Source organism: Onychostruthus taczanowskii, unplaced genomic scaffold (assembly GCF_017590055.1).
Source record: "Onychostruthus taczanowskii isolate IOZ18803 unplaced genomic scaffold, ASM1759005v1 scaffold89, whole genome shotgun sequence".
Classification (NCBI taxonomy): domain Eukaryota; kingdom Metazoa; phylum Chordata; class Aves; order Passeriformes; family Passeridae; genus Onychostruthus; species Onychostruthus taczanowskii.
This window is the reverse complement of record NW_024506882.1, coordinates 2,647,460-2,664,486: the sequence shown is the minus strand read 5'-3', so window position 1 is coordinate 2,664,486 and position 17,027 is coordinate 2,647,460. Positions and strand designations below refer to the sequence as shown.

Sequence of the window (17,027 nt, the reverse complement as noted above, 5' to 3'; positions counted from 1 at the left end):
AGTAATCTTCATCTCTGTTTGCTTTGCTTAGCTTTATAAACATGCCTGCCTCACTCACCTGAACTTCAGCCTGTTTGGGCAGGAAAACAACCTATATTCCAGGGAATGATCTCTGCTCAGGAGTTCTGTGCAGCAAAGAAATTCACTGTTGGCTTTACCAGCTGGGCAAGGAAGTGCCACTCCTGGCTGGTGACACTCTTGTGTAACCAAACACGGAGATTGTCTCCGTCAGAGTCAATTTCCTGAGCCTTGAAGCAGATGTGGTTCATACACTTGGTTTGTTGAGATGAAAGATGAAATGCTGCCAGGAGTTTGTGTACTTAGAGACCTTGCTGATGGTTGCACCTCCATCAGAAAACTTCTCCAGCCTTTCTTCAGAGGTCCTGTGCCAATCTTCTAAATCTTTGCAAATAAATACCTCATCTTTGATAAAAGAAATTTTAGAAGCCTCCCATCTCCCATGTGGGTCAGTGCCTCAGACCTGGCACTAGCAGATGGCAGTTTGCTGGAGATTAAGGTAAATCTGGCTTGCAATATCCAAGCACCTTTGCTGTGGTGGTTTTGTCTAGACCTCCCTAAGAGGTCCTGCCATCTGCTTGGACTTGCTGCTCTGATTTGTTCTGTTGACACCCTCTGAGTGTAGTGCTGTGAGTTATTGCCAGGCAGAGTGCTTGGCTCCCTGCAGCCACCCCCTCTACCAAATTAACAAGGAAATTTAATGCTTGATAAATGATTTGGCACTTGCTAAGCCTGCAGCCCTAGCAAAAGGAAATGCCACGTCCCAGTAAGTCACTCCAGCTCTACCAGATCAAACTCCCACATCTTCAAACCTCCCCTCCCTGCAGGGGTGTGATTGGGTTGTGTATAACCCTACCTTATGTACAGTGCAAGAGGTCTAGAGGACACTGCTCAAAGTGTGGAAGGGACTTTTGAGCTTGCATCTAGAATCTTCTAAGTGGCTGGAGAATGTGTGGTCAGGTTTTGGGATGCTGGACCTCAAACACTTGCTTAAATCTGAGTAAAAGAGTTCTGACCTGTCAAGGAGTTAGGGTTTGATTTTTATTTTTTTTATAGCTGTCAAATGCTGTCACCCAAAGGTTTCCTGGCTTTATTGTCAAAATAGTCTCTGCATAATCTAGATCATCCATCCAAGTGACTTCTGTGACGGTTCTGTCAACTTGCTGTGGCATGGCTGAGTTGTTACTTGTCCCTCACGTGTGCTGTTGGAGAGCCTGGGCAAAGGGGAAGTGGAGTAAAACCATCTTTATCAGGAACTGCAAACAGGCAGGAGCAGAGCAGCTGGGGCATGGCCTCCTTGGAGCTGCTTCAGAGCACAGCTGATAAGAGCTGAGAGCTCCAAACCAGCACAATCAGCCTAAATTGGCTTTGAAGGTCTCGCCCTTCTTGGGACATCTTGGGCTTGAAGGTCTTCCAGAAAGAAAAATACCAGAATATTAGAGCTGATAGTTCTTCTAATAGAAGAAAACTGGAGTTCTTAAGGAGTGGACAAGCTGGATATCTGTGTGATATGACCATGACTGCATTTTCACTCTTAAAAATGCAATAAACTTTATTTCCCTATTGACATCCTCCTCATACAGTAGCTTTGCAAAAGTGCTGTTAACTGAAGTGTTTTGCTGCAAGCTGTACAAGAAATGTGGCTATTGAAAGGCCTAGGGGAGCAGGCTGTGGCTCAGAGAAGGAAGTGGTTTATTGATAACTTCTGTGTTCAGCAGGGCCATTGGTGATTTCAGTGGTGCCCAGCTCTGCCTCCTGCTGCGAGACAAGCCTGGGCTAATTGCTAGACAGGCAGCTTTTTTTAGCTCCACAGGGATAAAGATAAAGCTCAGACACCTCACGTGTGATGTTAAGCTTGAAATAGTGATAGCTGTCAAACCCAGTGATGAGTTCAGGAAGGAAAGCTGGTGAGAGTGAGGGCTGAAGCTGCAAGTCCAGTATGGCGAGTTCAGTGTGCTTTAAGCCATCAGAGGGGGCTCAAAGATTGAGTTCTTAATGGTTAAGTTGTAAATGGACCTTGAGGACAAGATACCAAGTGCTTGAATGCTTCTCCAGGAAGCCTGTGGGCTTAGTTGAAATTGTGCAACACAGTGTGTTGTGTAGGTTTGGGGTAGCAAACTGTTAGTTGCTGTTTTGTCACAAAAAAAGGCAAAGTCTGATATTTTCTGTGACATTCACAAAAGCTGCTTGTGGCTATACCAAGGCAATAACTTAATGTTAAACCTTTTTCTTCTCTTCCAGCTCCAAAATCTGGGCATCAACCCAGCAAACATTGGGTTCAGCACTCTGACAATGGAGTCTGACAAATTCATCTGCATCAGAGAGAAAGTAGGAGAACAGGCTCAAGTGGTGATCATTGACATGAATGACCCCAGCAACCCAATCCGGAGACCAATTTCAGCTGACAGTGCTATCATGAACCCTGCCAGTAAAGTCATTGCATTGAAAGGTATGAAGTCATGATAAAGGGCTGTTTGAAGTGGATGGAGAGCTTTCTGTAGAACTAGTTTATGAGGGACTGAGGTCTCCCAGGTAATTTATGTGGGAGGACCCTGTAGCAATTTTCCACAGCTTAATGGGAGCTTAAGTTGAATGCATTTTCAGTTCTTCTGGAGGCAGCTGGGCAGGGAGCTTCAGCTGAGGCTTCCTGCCATTTTGCTGATCATTAGGATGAGTTTTTTCCTTCAGTCCAAATGCTTGCAGCTTCTGAGCAGGGAGAGCTGGAAGCCAAGTGTGGGCTTTAAGGAATCATGTTAGAGGGAAGTGAGACCTCATCTAAGAGTATAACTCTTAGATCAAATAAACCTGTCCTTAGAGGCAGGAAAACTAAGGCTGGGAATGGGGGACAAATATTCCTGAAGGCTTTAGTTTGGCCTTGCTGAAAGAGACCAGTGCATATTTATTGTATCAGTCAGTGATAAGAGGAGTAAAACTATGCAGGGAAGACTTGTGTGGTGAAGGAAGTACAAGGTCAGCCAGCTTGGTATCTCTGATGTTACAGAGAGCAAACATTCCTTTGGAGTCTCCAGAAATGTCCTTCTCTTCCCCTCAGAGGCCCAAAAAGCCTTAAGTGCAGTCACTCTAGAAATGCATGTATTGCTAATGGAAAGATTTGTATGTATCCAATGTTACCTAACTTTGACTTTAATACTGTGCTACTGTTTTGTCACAACTTTAATGCCTTCTTGTGTGTGCAGATGGTGAGTTACTTCAATTGACTGTACCTAGTACCTGTTGTGTCTTATGACAAGAAAAAGCAAAATAAAGTGGCTCAGATTGATGGTGCACATGGCTGAACAGTGGTGTTTAAGCAACTAAAGGCCTAAAACTCAGAGGTTTTTCATACCCTCCCAAACAAGGGAGACCCTAAGATTCCCAAAATTAATCCACTCAAGAACCCAAAGTATACTTAAATCACTGGGATCTTGATACTGAGCTTTTTATGAACAGGACTGACCCTTTTGACTCGAGTCTAGATTTTGCCTTGTAATATACCTTGCCTAGCATGTAGGAATGTGTTACCTGAATGTCCTCTCCCTTGACCCTAAAGCTCCAGCTGCACTAGATGTGGAAACAAACTGCTGCCTGTAGCCTGAGTAACTCTGTAGTAGAGAGATTTCTCCAAGTTCTGGAGAAACTCCTCACTCAGCATCTTGCATCAATTGCTGAGCTAATGGCTTTGAGCTAAATCAGTCCTTGGTGAGTGCAGGCTCTTGCCTCTGTGGCACTGTGACTTCCTCAAGCTGGTCTACAGTTAGTAACTGTACCAGATATTCTGGCCTGTGTCCAGTGTCATGGGATCTTTTCTATTCCTCCTGGGCTACACTTATGTGTGCTTAAATAATTCTCTCCTATAAGTAATAGAACTGGTCAGAACTTTTCTTGTCTTCTCAACAGGAAGACATAATTTCTTAGGCCACTGTGTTATAAAAACTGGTAGATTTGACTGCAGGTGGCTGTTCAGGATGTTTGTATGCACCATTCTATGTGATTTGGAGAACTTTTCCTCTTGACTTCTAGAGCCTTTGTTGGTCACTAGATTCCTTCCCCTGCACAGTTTCTGTCAGTCTGGTTTGCAGCCAGTAGCTGTGTATCCCATTAGTGCAACCCCAAGGTTTTGGTTAATTAGCCTGAGTTACAAAAGCCCTCTGCCAACCCGAGTGTTCCATGTTGTGCCCTTTTAATACTTAAAACAGATGTGGACATAGCTTTTAATGCCACTGACATAACTTCCCTCAGAACTCCAAAGAGCCTCAGCATGACTGTAACCTGGTTTTGATGTATGTGAAGTATCCTCCAACCCATTTGTGTGGCTGAAGCTTTTGTCTCCTACCAACCCATTCTCCACATCTGTTTGATTGCTCAGTAGTGGCAAATCAGTCAAACCAACCCTAGGAGTGTGGTCTGGTTCCAACTGAGAGCTGATCCCTGAAGGTGTGCCAGTGTAGAACAGCTTTTTCTGGAAGGAAGTCCCCAGGGTTTAATGTGCAGCTCTTCTGCTCTGTCCCGTGGCTAACGACGCTGTGTCTTCTAGCTGGGAAAACGCTGCAAATCTTTAACATCGAGATGAAGAGCAAGATGAAGGCTCACACCATGACAGATGATGTCACCTTCTGGAAGTGGATCTCTCTGAACACTGTTGCCCTCGTGACGGATAATGCAGTTTACCACTGGAGCATGGAGGGGGAGTCCCAGCCCGTGAAGATGTTTGATCGCCACTCCAGCCTTGCTGGCTGCCAGATCATCAACTACAGAACTGATGCCAAGCAGAAATGGCTCTTGCTGACTGGAATATCTGCACAGGTATTTCACCTCTAGGAAGGTGTGGAAACCCCAGAGCTTGTCTTGTTGTCTCCTTCTACAGGAACAGGACTGATCTGTTTGTTTAATTAAATGTAAATGCTTGTCTCAGTCTTCAAATAACAAACTGAAGTGTAACTGAAAATCTCACAGTGCTATAATTGGATTTGTAATGATATAAACACTAGTGCAAGGTTAAGAGTCTGAAGTGATGCTGTTGTAAGAGGAAGCTTGAAATGGCAGCATACTGACCAATATTAAATGAAATTACTGTCACAGTGCTTGTTTGTCCTGACACTTGTTCTTTTTTGTGTAGCAAAACCGTGTAGTGGGGGCAATGCAGCTGTACTCTGTGGACAGAAAAGTGTCCCAGCCCATCGAGGGACATGCAGCCAGCTTTGCACAGTTCAAGATGGAAGGGAATGCTGAAGAATCTACTCTCTTCTGTTTTGCAGTAAGAGGGCAAGCTGGGGGTAAGGTAAGGCTTGGTTCTAAATATACTGTAATCTTTAGTGACTCACCCTGGTTCTCTGCTTCCAGGAGAACAAGTGGTTTAATGCAAAAAGTTGCATTTAAGGAAGAAGGTGAAGGACTGTGTCAGTCTGGATATGACATGTGGTGCATGCAGAGCTTGGACTACCTGGTGTAGCAAGAATCTGTGAGTGGAGAAGTTAAGTGGCATGTCATGACCAGCCCAATTAGCTGCTTGAAACACGTGACTCTCAGCTTCTCAGGCTAAGCTTGAGGGAAAAGCTGTGGTAATCTTTCTTTGATGCTGATCCCTGGTATCAGACTCAACTAATTTCCAAATTATTGGATAAAAATTTAAAAAAAAAAAAATGAAGCAATAGTGTTGCAAGAAAAATCAAAAAAATTCCAAAATATTTGAATAAAAATAAAAAAAAAAAAAAAAAAAAAAATGAAGCAACAGTGTTACAAGGCTAAATAGTGATCCCATGTGAATGCTGGAATTATGAGTTAGAGTAAAATCAGAGCTAGATTCAGAGAAACATCTTCAGAACTGTCTCTGTAGAATGTGAACCAAGTTAAAAGAGTGCATCTGAAGTAACCTAACTAAATCCTGAAACTTGCAAGTAATTAGGGGTAATGAAAGATCATATTTAACTGTTTCCCTCTCCTCTGGTACATGAACACCAGGTGCCACACCTTTAGCCACTGAAAATGTTTAGGAAGATTTACTTAGTTTGTCTTTGCATAAACTTGGGATTAAGGCTGAGCAGCAAGAGAACTGCTGTCATTTCATTGTTGAATCTATTGTTAAATAAATCAGATGCAAGAATTAATCTTATCTCTTGCACAGCTGCATATCATTGAGGTTGGCACACCACCCACTGGGAATCAGCCCTTTCCAAAGAAAGCTGTGGATGTCTTCTTTCCTCCTGAAGCACAAAGTGACTTTCCTGTTGCTATGCAGGTATGACAAACAGGTCTGCAGCTTCTCCTGGTGGATGTGACAGGAGCAGGGAGGGCACTGGGAGCCAGCTGGTTAATGTGGGCCTGAGGGTTGGTCCTAAACTGGTGTGACTGGTGTGACTGCTGCTTCTGCTTCACCAGTGGTAAAGGTGGAGACAAGCAGCATTCAAAAGCAGCGTGTTCTTATTTATGGAAAAAATATCCATATGTTTTAACTGCTTTTCAAGCTCTTCAAACGTCATTCTGCTGTGACAGTACTCAAGTAAAAATAAAACAGCACTTCTGGCTGTCCTGAAATGGCCCAGCTGTTTGCTGAGACTCAAAAGCACCAACTCATTTATCCAGTGCCAAATTTGAGTAATCTATTTCTGTTTTGCAGATCAGTGACAAGCACGATGTGGTGTTCCTCATAACAAAGTATGGCTACATCCACTTGTATGACCTGGAAACTGGCACCTGTATCTACATGAACAGGATCAGTGGAGAGACCATTTTTGTTACTGCACAGCATGAAGCAACAGCTGGAATTATTGGAGTCAACAGAAAGGGACAGGTAAGGAAACTTGGCCTGGAAGCCACTTCTTTAGCTGATCCCACTGGCTCTTCATGATGCACTGCAGGGTTCATGTCTATGTCTGCAAGTTTCCAGAAATGTTAACTTTGAACTCTGCTCAGAGCATGTGAGGTCTGACAGTGTTGTGAGCCCCAAAACAAATTTGCTGTTCTGTCTCCATACTTAACTACTTTATGAACAAGTTACTAACATTGCACAAGCAATTTTAGCCCAGATTGATTTTGGGTGGTGTTGCTTGTTGAGCATGGGGAATATAGAGCAAACTTGTTCCTGGTATCCCCAAGGATTGATTACTTAAGCCAGTGAGTTGGGGTTTTAGAAAGATCCCTGTATCCCTGAAAGGTCCATTGTATTCCTGAGTTTCTACCTCTGCAGATACCTCAATTAAACTGTTAATTGCCTGCTTTGATGCAGACAATGGATGACATTGGTTCTTTTTAACCAGAGGGTTTCTTTAACGAAATGACAAGTATGAGTTATCAAGGGATGAAAAACTTTCCATGAAAACCATCACTTTCTTTCAGAAGTTAGCTTAGCCTTTGGCTCACTTTTGATACTTAGGCTAACTGGAGGTTTCCCCTGGTGGTTTTTGCAGGTGCTCTCAGTGTGTGTGGAAGAGGAGAACATCATTCCCTACATCACAAACGTGCTGCAGAATCCTGACCTGGCTTTACGGATGGCTGTCCGCAACAACCTGGCGGGGGCTGAGGAGCTCTTTGCCAGGAAATTCAATGCACTCTTTGCACAAGGGAACTATTCAGAGGCAGCAAAAGTGGCAGCTAATGCCCCAAAGGTAAGGTGTTCAGAGCAGCACTGAACTCTACTGGCTTCAGCTTCTTGCTTCAGGAAAGCTCAGTGAACTTTTCTAGTGGCAAGGACACAATCTTGTTACTGCTCTTGTCCCAAGGTGGTTTGGTGCTTCACAGGTGTCTTGGATGATGACAGTGATTGCAAGCTGGATGATCTTAGAGTTTGTAAGGCCCACAGAGGAGGGGAGGAATAAATGCTGAAGTAATGGCTATGATTCATAACATTTCTGGTTCTCACCTTTACTTCTCCAATGATGCAAAAAAAGTGTCTGTAAAAAGACAACCTCTAGCTGAGGCTACACCTGGAAACAGGACAAAAAAACCCAGGCTAAGACTAAATTCAGATGAGGTGAACTTACTTGCAAGGCCAAGGGTGTCCTAATTCTGAACTTAAATCTGCATTGCTACTGAAATAAATTTAATGGGTTATTATAGCACATTTTCTGTCAAAGCATCTCAGTGCCTGAGCTGGTGTTCAGCCATATTGCTCCTGACATTCTGGGCTGGCAAAATGTAGAAACCCTTGTGACAGCTACAGTGACATTGCCTCCAGCTTCCTGGGGAAACTCTTGCCAAGCCACAACAGCAGAAAAGAAAATTTAAGTGGATCTCTCACTCTCTCTCTCTCTGGCAGGGAATCCTGCGTACTCCAGACACCATACGCCGGTTCCAGAGTGTTCCAGCTCAGCCAGGGCAGACTTCCCCACTCCTGCAGTATTTTGGCATTCTGCTGGACCAAGGGCAGCTGAACAAGTATGAGTCACTGGAGCTCTGCAGACCAGTGCTCCAGCAGGGCCGCAAGCAGCTCTTGGAAAAATGGTTAAAAGAAGATAAGGTAAGTTTGGGGTTGATGCCTTCAGAGCTGTGGGGGGGAAGGAACAGCACTGCCTGACAGTGCTGCCAAGAAAATTCAGGTGGGAGCTCAGCAGTGACAGCAAATAGCTGAGCAATAAGTGCTCACTCTGCCTGTCACTATGACTCAAACTATTGCAAGAGAATTTATCAAACTCTCACTCATTCTACATCTGAAATCACAGCAGGAAGTGCGGAGCATGGAAAGCTCTGAGCTGCTGCTGGGCTTTGCCAAGACACTCCTTTGGATACTGACTGCAGGTGTTTTGAACTGTGGTTACAGCTGTGCAATTAATTGGAGAAACATGCTGATACAATATGTCACCCAGTTCTTTCTAGCTCTGAAAATTGATTTGGCTGCTGTGGAGCATGAGGAACTGAGCCCACTAGATCCCTGCTGGGAGAGTCAGCTCAGGCTGTCAAGCTGCCTTGATTTTTTAAGGAGAAGTCCAAAAGGAAGAGAAGACAAATGAGGAAGAGGGTGGTAGTGCATCTCAGCATGGCACTGTCAGGGTGGGCTGACTGCATTTCTGTTTCTGAACAGCTGGAGTGCTCGGAGGAGCTGGGAGATCTTGTGAAATCTGTGGATCCTACACTAGCACTTAGTGTCTATCTGAGAGCCAACGTTCCAAACAAAGTCATCCAATGTTTTGCTGAAACAGGACAAGTCCAGAAGATTGTTTTGTATGCTAAGAAGGTGAGAGAAAATTAAGTTGCTGTATCTGTCCTGTATTTAATAATAGCTTGTGCATGTTCCAAAGTAGCTAGAAGTAACTGTGGGGAATCTGAGAGCCTGTATAGGATTTACTTTTGCCTCAAGGTTTTGGTGAATAGTTACTGATAGACTTTATACATGGGTCTTTTCCAAAAGAAGAAATCCTGGCTGGGTTGTGTAACCTCCTGACAGTAGCTTTGACTGTAGTTCTGTATTTAACAAGGTGTGTGCTCTTGCTGAGTTCTCACTTTCCATCATCTTCTCAGGTTGGATATACTCCAGACTGGATTTTTTTGCTGAGGAATGTAATGAGAATCAGCCCTGATCAAGGACAGCAGTTTGCACAAATGCTTGTTCAAGATGAAGAGCCTCTTGCAGATATAACACAGGTAAATAAGTTTATTGCTGTGAAATGTTGACTTCAAAGCATTAAATTGGTAAGAGGAGCCCTGCTCAAACCATGAGAGCAATGAGTTTGGATTTAGCTTTGGAAGCTGCATTGATGCTTAAATATACTTCCAGTTCCTAATCAAAAACCTACATTTCTTCCCTTTTTTTTGCAGATTGTGGATGTCTTTATGGAATATAATTTAATCCAGCAATGTACAGCCTTTCTGCTGGATGCACTGAAGAATAATCGTCCCTCAGAAGGTCCCCTGCAAACACGTTTACTTGAGATGAACCTCATGCACGCGCCTCAGGTATGTGCTCAGACTTCCTGGAGCTGGGTGTGGCCAACACTGCTGGGAGTGCTCAGGAACTGAGTGAAAATGTTCCCTGTTCCTTCTAGGTTGCAGATGCCATCCTGGGAAACCAAATGTTTACTCACTATGACCGGGCTCACATAGCTCAGCTGTGTGAGAAGGCTGGTTTGCTGCAGAGAGCACTCGAGCACTTCACAGACCTCTACGACATCAAGCGTGCGGTAGTTCACACTCACCTCCTCAACCCTGAGGTAAGGCATCAAACACCCTGCACCTACAAATGCAGCCTTGCTAACTGCTCTTCTGCTCAGGTCTAAAATGCCTTGTGTGTCTTTGCAGTGGTTAGTGAATTATTTTGGGTCCTTATCAGTAGAGGACTCTCTGGAGTGTCTGCGTGCGATGCTGTCCGCTAACATCCGTCAGAACCTGCAGATCTGTGTCCAGGTGGCTTCCAAATACCATGAACAGCTGTCAACACAGTCCCTCATTGAGCTCTTTGAGTCCTTCAAGAGCTTTGAAGGTAGGTCTGTACTTCTGCAAGAGGAGCCGGTGCTCACCTCGTTACAGATGTTTGTCTGCTGAAATCTAGAAAGCCATAATGAGCTTAAGTAGTTAGGCCTCAAACTGTCTTGAAACAGATGTAAACCTTAAAGTTTCCCTGTTTAGGATGGATGCCACTATTCAGTTGCATAATTTGTTTTTCTGAAATCCTGGAAAATGTTTAGAGTTGTAGAAAAACCTAGAATGCTGGCCTTTGCCTTTGTCCAAGTTGAGTGCCTTAAATTTCTGTAGCTTTTGGGATTTGTACTTTTAAATGAGACCAGCAAATAATGTGTATACTGTTTCTCTCCAGGTTTGTTTTATTTCCTGGGCTCCATTGTAAACTTCAGCCAGGATCCAGATGTGCACTTCAAGTATATTCAAGCTGCATGCAAGACAGGACAAATTAAAGAAGTGGAGAGAATCTGCAGGGAAAGTAACTGCTATGATCCAGAACGTGTTAAAAACTTCCTCAAGGTAATGTTTGGGTAACACTGGACTGTCTGGGACTGTTTGGGGCTCTGGTAAAACTGGTGTGTCACTAGTGAAATGAGGCAGCTCTGTGAAAATAGATGAGTTTTAACCTTTGCACTTAAGGATCCAAGTGTCCTCAAACCAGAGGTGTCTGCCATGTTGACAGTACCTCCTAATGAAGTCTGAGCCTGGAATATTGTTTAAAAAATAAGAATGTCAGGTCAGTTCCTCACTGTTCTTGCTAAGGTTAATCTGGCTTGAAATCTTAACCTGTAGTAAATGTACCAGCTTACCTATAACTTGTTAAAAATCTCTGCTATCAAATAGGAAACAGTTTATTAACTTGAAAACACCCATAGTGCCAAATGAGTTGATAACTTAATGCTTATTTATGGTGTAATCAACTCCAACTGAGCAACTACAGAAACAACAGATGAAAAGGGTCAATTAATTCCATAAATGCTTTCAGGTTCAGGGCTGATCTGTCTTCCTCCTACACACTGAAATTTCAGCCAGGTGAGCCATGGTTTAGCTCTGCTGGGAGATGCCAGTCAGTGGGAATTTATCCTGACTGATCCAGAGCATTGCTGGAGAGCAGGAAAAGATGGTGTGCTCAAAGTTAGGATTCTCTAGTCTTAGTACTGAGCTTATTGACAAACACAACACTCTGAGAACCTGAGGAACCATGTGGGAGGGGAAAACTTTATCTGGGAACATTTCCTGCCTTCATGTTTGTTGGTTACATAGCATAGTCTTAGATTTTGCTGATCATATCTGAAGATGGCAAAACTCTTCCCAAGAGAATTCTCTAAAACTAACCTGGTGTCACCGAGGTGTAAGGTATGTAATTTGATCAAGCCACCTAAGATATGTTATCAAGCTGTCAAATTCCTGATGAAAGTTATTGTTTTTTGTGCTGTTCCATGTCTGGAATGTGCAGGACATGTACCAGGTAAATCTCCCAGTACAGGCCTCCCTGTGTAAAGTCCTTAAGTGTAATTTATATGTAGGATTATATTCTGGGATGTGCATGTTGGAATAAGTGATCTGAAATATGCATCCGGAATACTGTCTGCCACATAGACTAAGCTTCTGTACTGTAACCATTGTAACCTTATGCTGAAAGTTGGAATGCTTTTAGATAATTAATCTGGTAAGCAGTTTAAGTAGTACTGCTATAGAGCTTAATTCTTACTGTTCTCTAAATCCATAGTTAGGAGGTATCACATGACACATGGCACTCAGAGTTAATTCTGTATATAAAGTTTTACATTATGAACCACAACTTAATCTAGTCTTGGTTAAATTTTTTTGAAATCCCAGAGTGCTAATCCTGCACACCAAACACCAGTGGCAACTAAAAATATTCTCTATAGCCTAGGCTTGTAATAGTTGTATTGTGTTGCAAAACTCTGTAGAGTCTGCCATGCAAAGGAGCAGGGTTAAACTCCAAAAAGCTTCTTGCTCCTCACGCCGGCCGTGGGTGTGAGTGCTCCCACTTTACATATTGCAAACAATTAGCTGAACAACAAGCTGTCATTACTTGGTTGACTGTTGAGTTTTGGCTTTCCAAATTCAGCTGCTTTGACAGTTTAAGTGACTGTATTATTTGTCTTCTTAAGTCCAAGAGCAAAACCAAATTACTAAAGCTCTTCTCTTTGTAGGAAGCTAAACTCACTGACCAGCTGCCTCTCATCATTGTGTGCGACCGCTTTGACTTTGTCCACGACTTGGTGCTGTATTTGTATAGAAATAATCTCCAAAAATATATTGAGATTTATGTACAAAAGGTAGGTGACAACTTGCCCCTTGGCTTCAGTGAGTCAAATTGATCCGTTTTCATATTATCATATACAACTACATCATGTTTAAGTATTCTGCAAATAGATTTATACCTGAGACTGACATTTAAGTGATTATTAGTGGCCTCCAGTAAATTAGCCCTGATGTGAGTCAGATCTCATTCTGCAGTCAGGTTAAGCAGTATCTTCCACTCATGTGCCACTTGAAGGAGGAAGACTTGGTAGAATAACTTCGGAGTTGTTGGGGTGATTTTAAGTCTGAACGTTTTGGAGGGGGGAGGAGGGGAAGTTTTCCTTTTAACTTCCTGCAGGGACAAAGTGGATTGCTCAGGAGCTCTTCCTTTGGGAGCTAAGTGAGCCACTGGGCTGGGATGGGAACACCTGTTGACTAAAGAATTGACTTTCAAGCTTGTTCAGAAGCTCAGGAAGCTGGGAGTGAAGGTGGGAAGATGGGGTCAGTCTTAACAAGTGGCGTTCTGGGGATAAATATTGCCTGCCCTTGCTCCCTGACAGCATCCTGACCTCTTTAAATGCTCCTGTGTAGGTGAATCCAAGCCGTCTGCCAGTTGTTATTGGGGGACTGCTTGATGTGGATTGCTCTGAAGACGTGATCAAGAACCTCATCCTTGTAGTGAGAGGTCAATTTTCAACTGATGAACTTGTTGCAGAGGTTGAGAAAAGAAACAGGTATTAAACTTCTACAAGTCTGTTACCAGTTCCCAGTCTGGCAGTGCTTGCTGCTCATCCATCAGTGCATGTCACACAGCTAAAGCTGGTACTGACACAGGCAGAAGCTGCCACTGGCTGAGAACCAGCTCTGACTCTTGGCCAATGGGGAGATCTCTCCAGATAACTTTCTTCATAGTGTCAGAAGGTTACACCATTATAATAATGACTCAAATGTAGGTTAAAACAGAGCACTGTAACTCTGGTTTAGTTCCTGACTCTGTCCTACACCAAGACTGGCTTCCAGAATGTAGAAATCATGCAATTGGATATTTACTTACTCAACCTCTAACGTGAAAATCAATTCCTTCTAGGCTGAAGCTGCTTCTGCCCTGGCTGGAAGCAAGAATTCACGAGGGCTGTGAGGAGCCTGCCACTCACAATGCACTGGCCAAGATATACATTGACAGCAACAACAACCCAGAGAGATTCCTGCGTGAGAATCCCTACTATGACAGTCGTGTTGTTGGCAAGTACTGTGAGAAGAGGGACCCTCACCTGGCCTGCGTGGCTTACGAGCGTGGACAGTGCGATCTGGAGCTGATTAATGTATGTATGCCTCATGGTTGACTTCTAGCATCAGTGTCATGGGGTGCATAGAAAGCTTTATGACAAAAGCATGTATTTCCTCAAGTGTATTAAGCTGGGAAGTGCATACTTCTAACACAGAAGAGGAGGTGGCTGTTTAACCTCCCTCTGCAGCTTAATGAGAAATGAGAAACTCTCTTGCTCATCCTAAAATGGGAGGTTAATGGAGTATCAAAGGCTGAGATTTTAGTCTGCCCCTCATTTCAGAGTTACAGTACAATCATCTGTAGGCTCCATGGCTTTGCCTTCCCTCTGAGCAAGCTGTGCCTTTCTCCAGGTGTGCAATGAGAACTCCCTCTTCAAGAGTCTCTCCCGCTACTTAGTTCGTCGTAAGGACCCCGAGCTCTGGGCCAGTGTGCTGCTGGAAAGCAACCCCTACAGAAGACCCCTGATTGACCAGGTACAACTGGCAGGACGTTCACAGCCTTGCCTGTCCTAACTGGATTTGCAGAACCTGACATCACTCATTTCTCCATGCCTTGCTCTGCCTGCAGGTTGTGCAGACTGCGCTGTCAGAGACCCAGGACCCCGAGGAAGTCTCTGTCACTGTGAAGGCCTTCATGACTGCAGATCTTCCCAATGAGCTTATTGAACTGCTGGAGAAAATTGTTCTGGATAATTCAGTGTTCAGTGAGCACAGGTGTGTGAAATGAAAACTAAGCCATAGGAAACTTGGAGTTATTGCTGTAATGTGAAACAGCAAATAAACGAATACCTTCTCCAGAGGGGAGGGTGAATTTCTTGATCATTATTTGCTAAGTACTATTTCTTTCCCTCTTCAGGAACCTGCAGAACCTTCTCATCCTTACAGCTATCAAGGCTGACCGCACCCGTGTCATGGAGTACATCAATCGCCTGGATAACTACGATGCCCCTGATATAGCCAATATTGCTATCAGCAATGAGCTTTTTGAGGAGGCATTTGCTATCTTCAGGAAGTTTGATGTCAACACATCAGCTGTACAGGTATCTTCAACTCTCAGGTTGTAAAAACTCTGTGTATCCCCACACAAGGACTTTGCTGGTGCTTAACACCAATTAGCAAAGTGCCCAAAGCTGTTCAGTGTCTTGTCTTATGAAACAGAACAAATATTGTTTATTGAAACTTTGTAAGCCTAAAATCACTCACGCTGTGTGGGTTGTATGGAGTTAGTCCCTCTCTTTTAAAAGCTGTGGATCCATTGAGGAACTTACATAACCCCCAGCTTAGTGTGTTGTAAAAGTGACCTTTCTGAGAGTGGCTGATCATGGTTATCCTTTTCCCAGGTGTTGATAGAGCACATTGGGAACCTGGACCGTGCGTACGAGTTCGCCGAGCGCTGCAATGAACCTGCAGTGTGGAGCCAGCTGGCCAAAGCACAGCTCCAGAAGGGGATGGTAAAGGAAGCAATTGACTCCTACATTAAAGCAGATGATCCTTCCTCATACATGGAGGTTGTTCAAGCTGCTAATGCCAGTGGTATGATTTAAGTTTTATTTACGTCTTGGCTGTTGATGTTGCTCAGCTCTTTTGCCTGGTCTGCTCAAACTGCAGTTCTGCCAGATCTGTATCTTGATGCAAGTAGAGGAATCTGGCCCTTCAAGGACTGCCCTAAATGAGAATGGGAAAAGGTAGTGTATTCCATCTGCAGATAATCAGTGGCCTGTAATTTCTTTCTTTATCTAGCTGGCGACTTCATTCAGAGTCTTTGTATGAAGTTAAATAAGATTTTAGTTAGGCCCATTCTAAGATTATTTGATCAATGCATAATGAGCAGTGTGAAGGTTTTTGATTGTTGGGGAATAGCTGTAGAAATATGTCAAAATTAGGTTCAGGTGATTGTGTAAGCTAAGCACAGGTGTCCCCAGTGGTGGGAAATAAATATTCTGAACTCCTTTCCATAGGAAACTGGGAAGAACTGGTGAAGTATCTGCAGATGGCACGCAAGAAGGCCCGGGAGTCATATGTGGAAACAGAATTAATCTTTGCTCTTGCTAAAACAAACCGCCTGGCAGAGCTAGAGGAGTTCATCAATGGCCCCAACAATGCACATATCCAGCAGGTGAGTGAGACTGACTTTGTTTTGCTGACTCACAGAGAGGTGTTGGGAATTCTGTCTCTTTGGATATCCATTTTGACAAGGGCTTAGATGCCACACGTTTTAATGTAAACCACTGAAAACGTTCAGGAATAACCTGGCTGTGCTCTGCCCAGGTTGGTGATCGCTGCTATGATGAGAAGATGTATGAAGCAGCCAAGCTCTTGTACAACAACGTGTCCAACTTCGGCCGCTTGGCCTCAACCTTGGTGCACCTCGGCGAGTACCAGGCAGCCGTGGATGGCGCTCGGAAAGCCAACAGCACTCGCACGTGGAAAGAGGTGAGTTTACTCCCTCTGAGGTCTTCAGAGGGCTTCAAAGATGGGGCCTGCTCTGAAGCCTTGGTTCTAAGCAGTAACACAACTCTCAATTCCAGGTCTGCTTTGCTTGTGTGGATGGAAAAGAATTCCGCCTGGCTCAGCTGTGTGGGCTCCATATTGTAGTGCATGCAGATGAGCTGGAAGAGCTAATCAACTATTACCAGGTAATTAAGCTGACTCCTGTTGTACAGTCAGTTCTTTCATGGCAACCCTGTAAAAATCTGGGATTCTGGATGGTTCCTGATGTGAAATGTCTCTGTCTGTGTCTCTAAGGATCGTGGGTACTTTGAAGAGCTGATCACTATGTTGGAAGCAGCACTGGGGCTGGAGCGAGCACACATGGGGATGTTCACAGAGCTGGCAATTCTCTACTCCAAGTTCAAGCCACAGAAGATGAGGGAGCACTTGGAACTGTTCTGGTCCAGAGTCAACATTCCCAAGGTGAGTGTCTGAGGCTTTAAATTTAGCTGAAAACACACCTTTCTGGGCTGTCTGTACCCTGGCTTTTGCACGAGAAATTCCTGAGGTGATTAATGGCACTAAAGCCTGAGCACTGATGAAAATTCCAGTTAACAAATATTGCTAATTCTGCC

The 17,027-nt window shown here is 44.0% G+C and overlaps 1 protein-coding gene across 2 annotated transcripts in view; it reads left to right on the top strand.

Moving 5' to 3' along the window:
• The window catches only part of CLTC (clathrin heavy chain), a 29,909-nt gene that overhangs the window by 5,508 nt on the left and 7,374 nt on the right, over nt 1-17,027 (top strand). For both annotated transcript variants that reach the window (XM_041425252.1, XM_041425251.1), the window contains exons 2-25: nt 2,260-2,467; nt 4,553-4,821; nt 5,135-5,296; nt 6,140-6,253; nt 6,632-6,805; nt 7,422-7,619; nt 8,270-8,470; nt 9,032-9,184; nt 9,469-9,591; nt 9,766-9,903; nt 9,993-10,157; nt 10,246-10,426; nt 10,760-10,923; nt 12,585-12,710; nt 13,267-13,409; nt 13,763-13,997; nt 14,314-14,436; nt 14,531-14,676; nt 14,819-15,002; nt 15,303-15,495; nt 15,921-16,078; nt 16,231-16,395; nt 16,491-16,598; nt 16,708-16,875. In XM_041425252.1, coding sequence (XP_041281186.1) covers nt 2,260-2,467; nt 4,553-4,821; nt 5,135-5,296; nt 6,140-6,253; nt 6,632-6,805; nt 7,422-7,619; nt 8,270-8,470; nt 9,032-9,184; nt 9,469-9,591; nt 9,766-9,903; nt 9,993-10,157; nt 10,246-10,426; nt 10,760-10,923; nt 12,585-12,710; nt 13,267-13,409; nt 13,763-13,997; nt 14,314-14,436; nt 14,531-14,676; nt 14,819-15,002; nt 15,303-15,495; nt 15,921-16,078; nt 16,231-16,395; nt 16,491-16,598; nt 16,708-16,875 — 3,999 coding nt within the window. The remainder of the gene's footprint in view (nt 1-2,259; nt 2,468-4,552; nt 4,822-5,134; nt 5,297-6,139; nt 6,254-6,631; nt 6,806-7,421; nt 7,620-8,269; nt 8,471-9,031; nt 9,185-9,468; nt 9,592-9,765; nt 9,904-9,992; nt 10,158-10,245; nt 10,427-10,759; nt 10,924-12,584; nt 12,711-13,266; nt 13,410-13,762; nt 13,998-14,313; nt 14,437-14,530; nt 14,677-14,818; nt 15,003-15,302; nt 15,496-15,920; nt 16,079-16,230; nt 16,396-16,490; nt 16,599-16,707; nt 16,876-17,027) is intronic.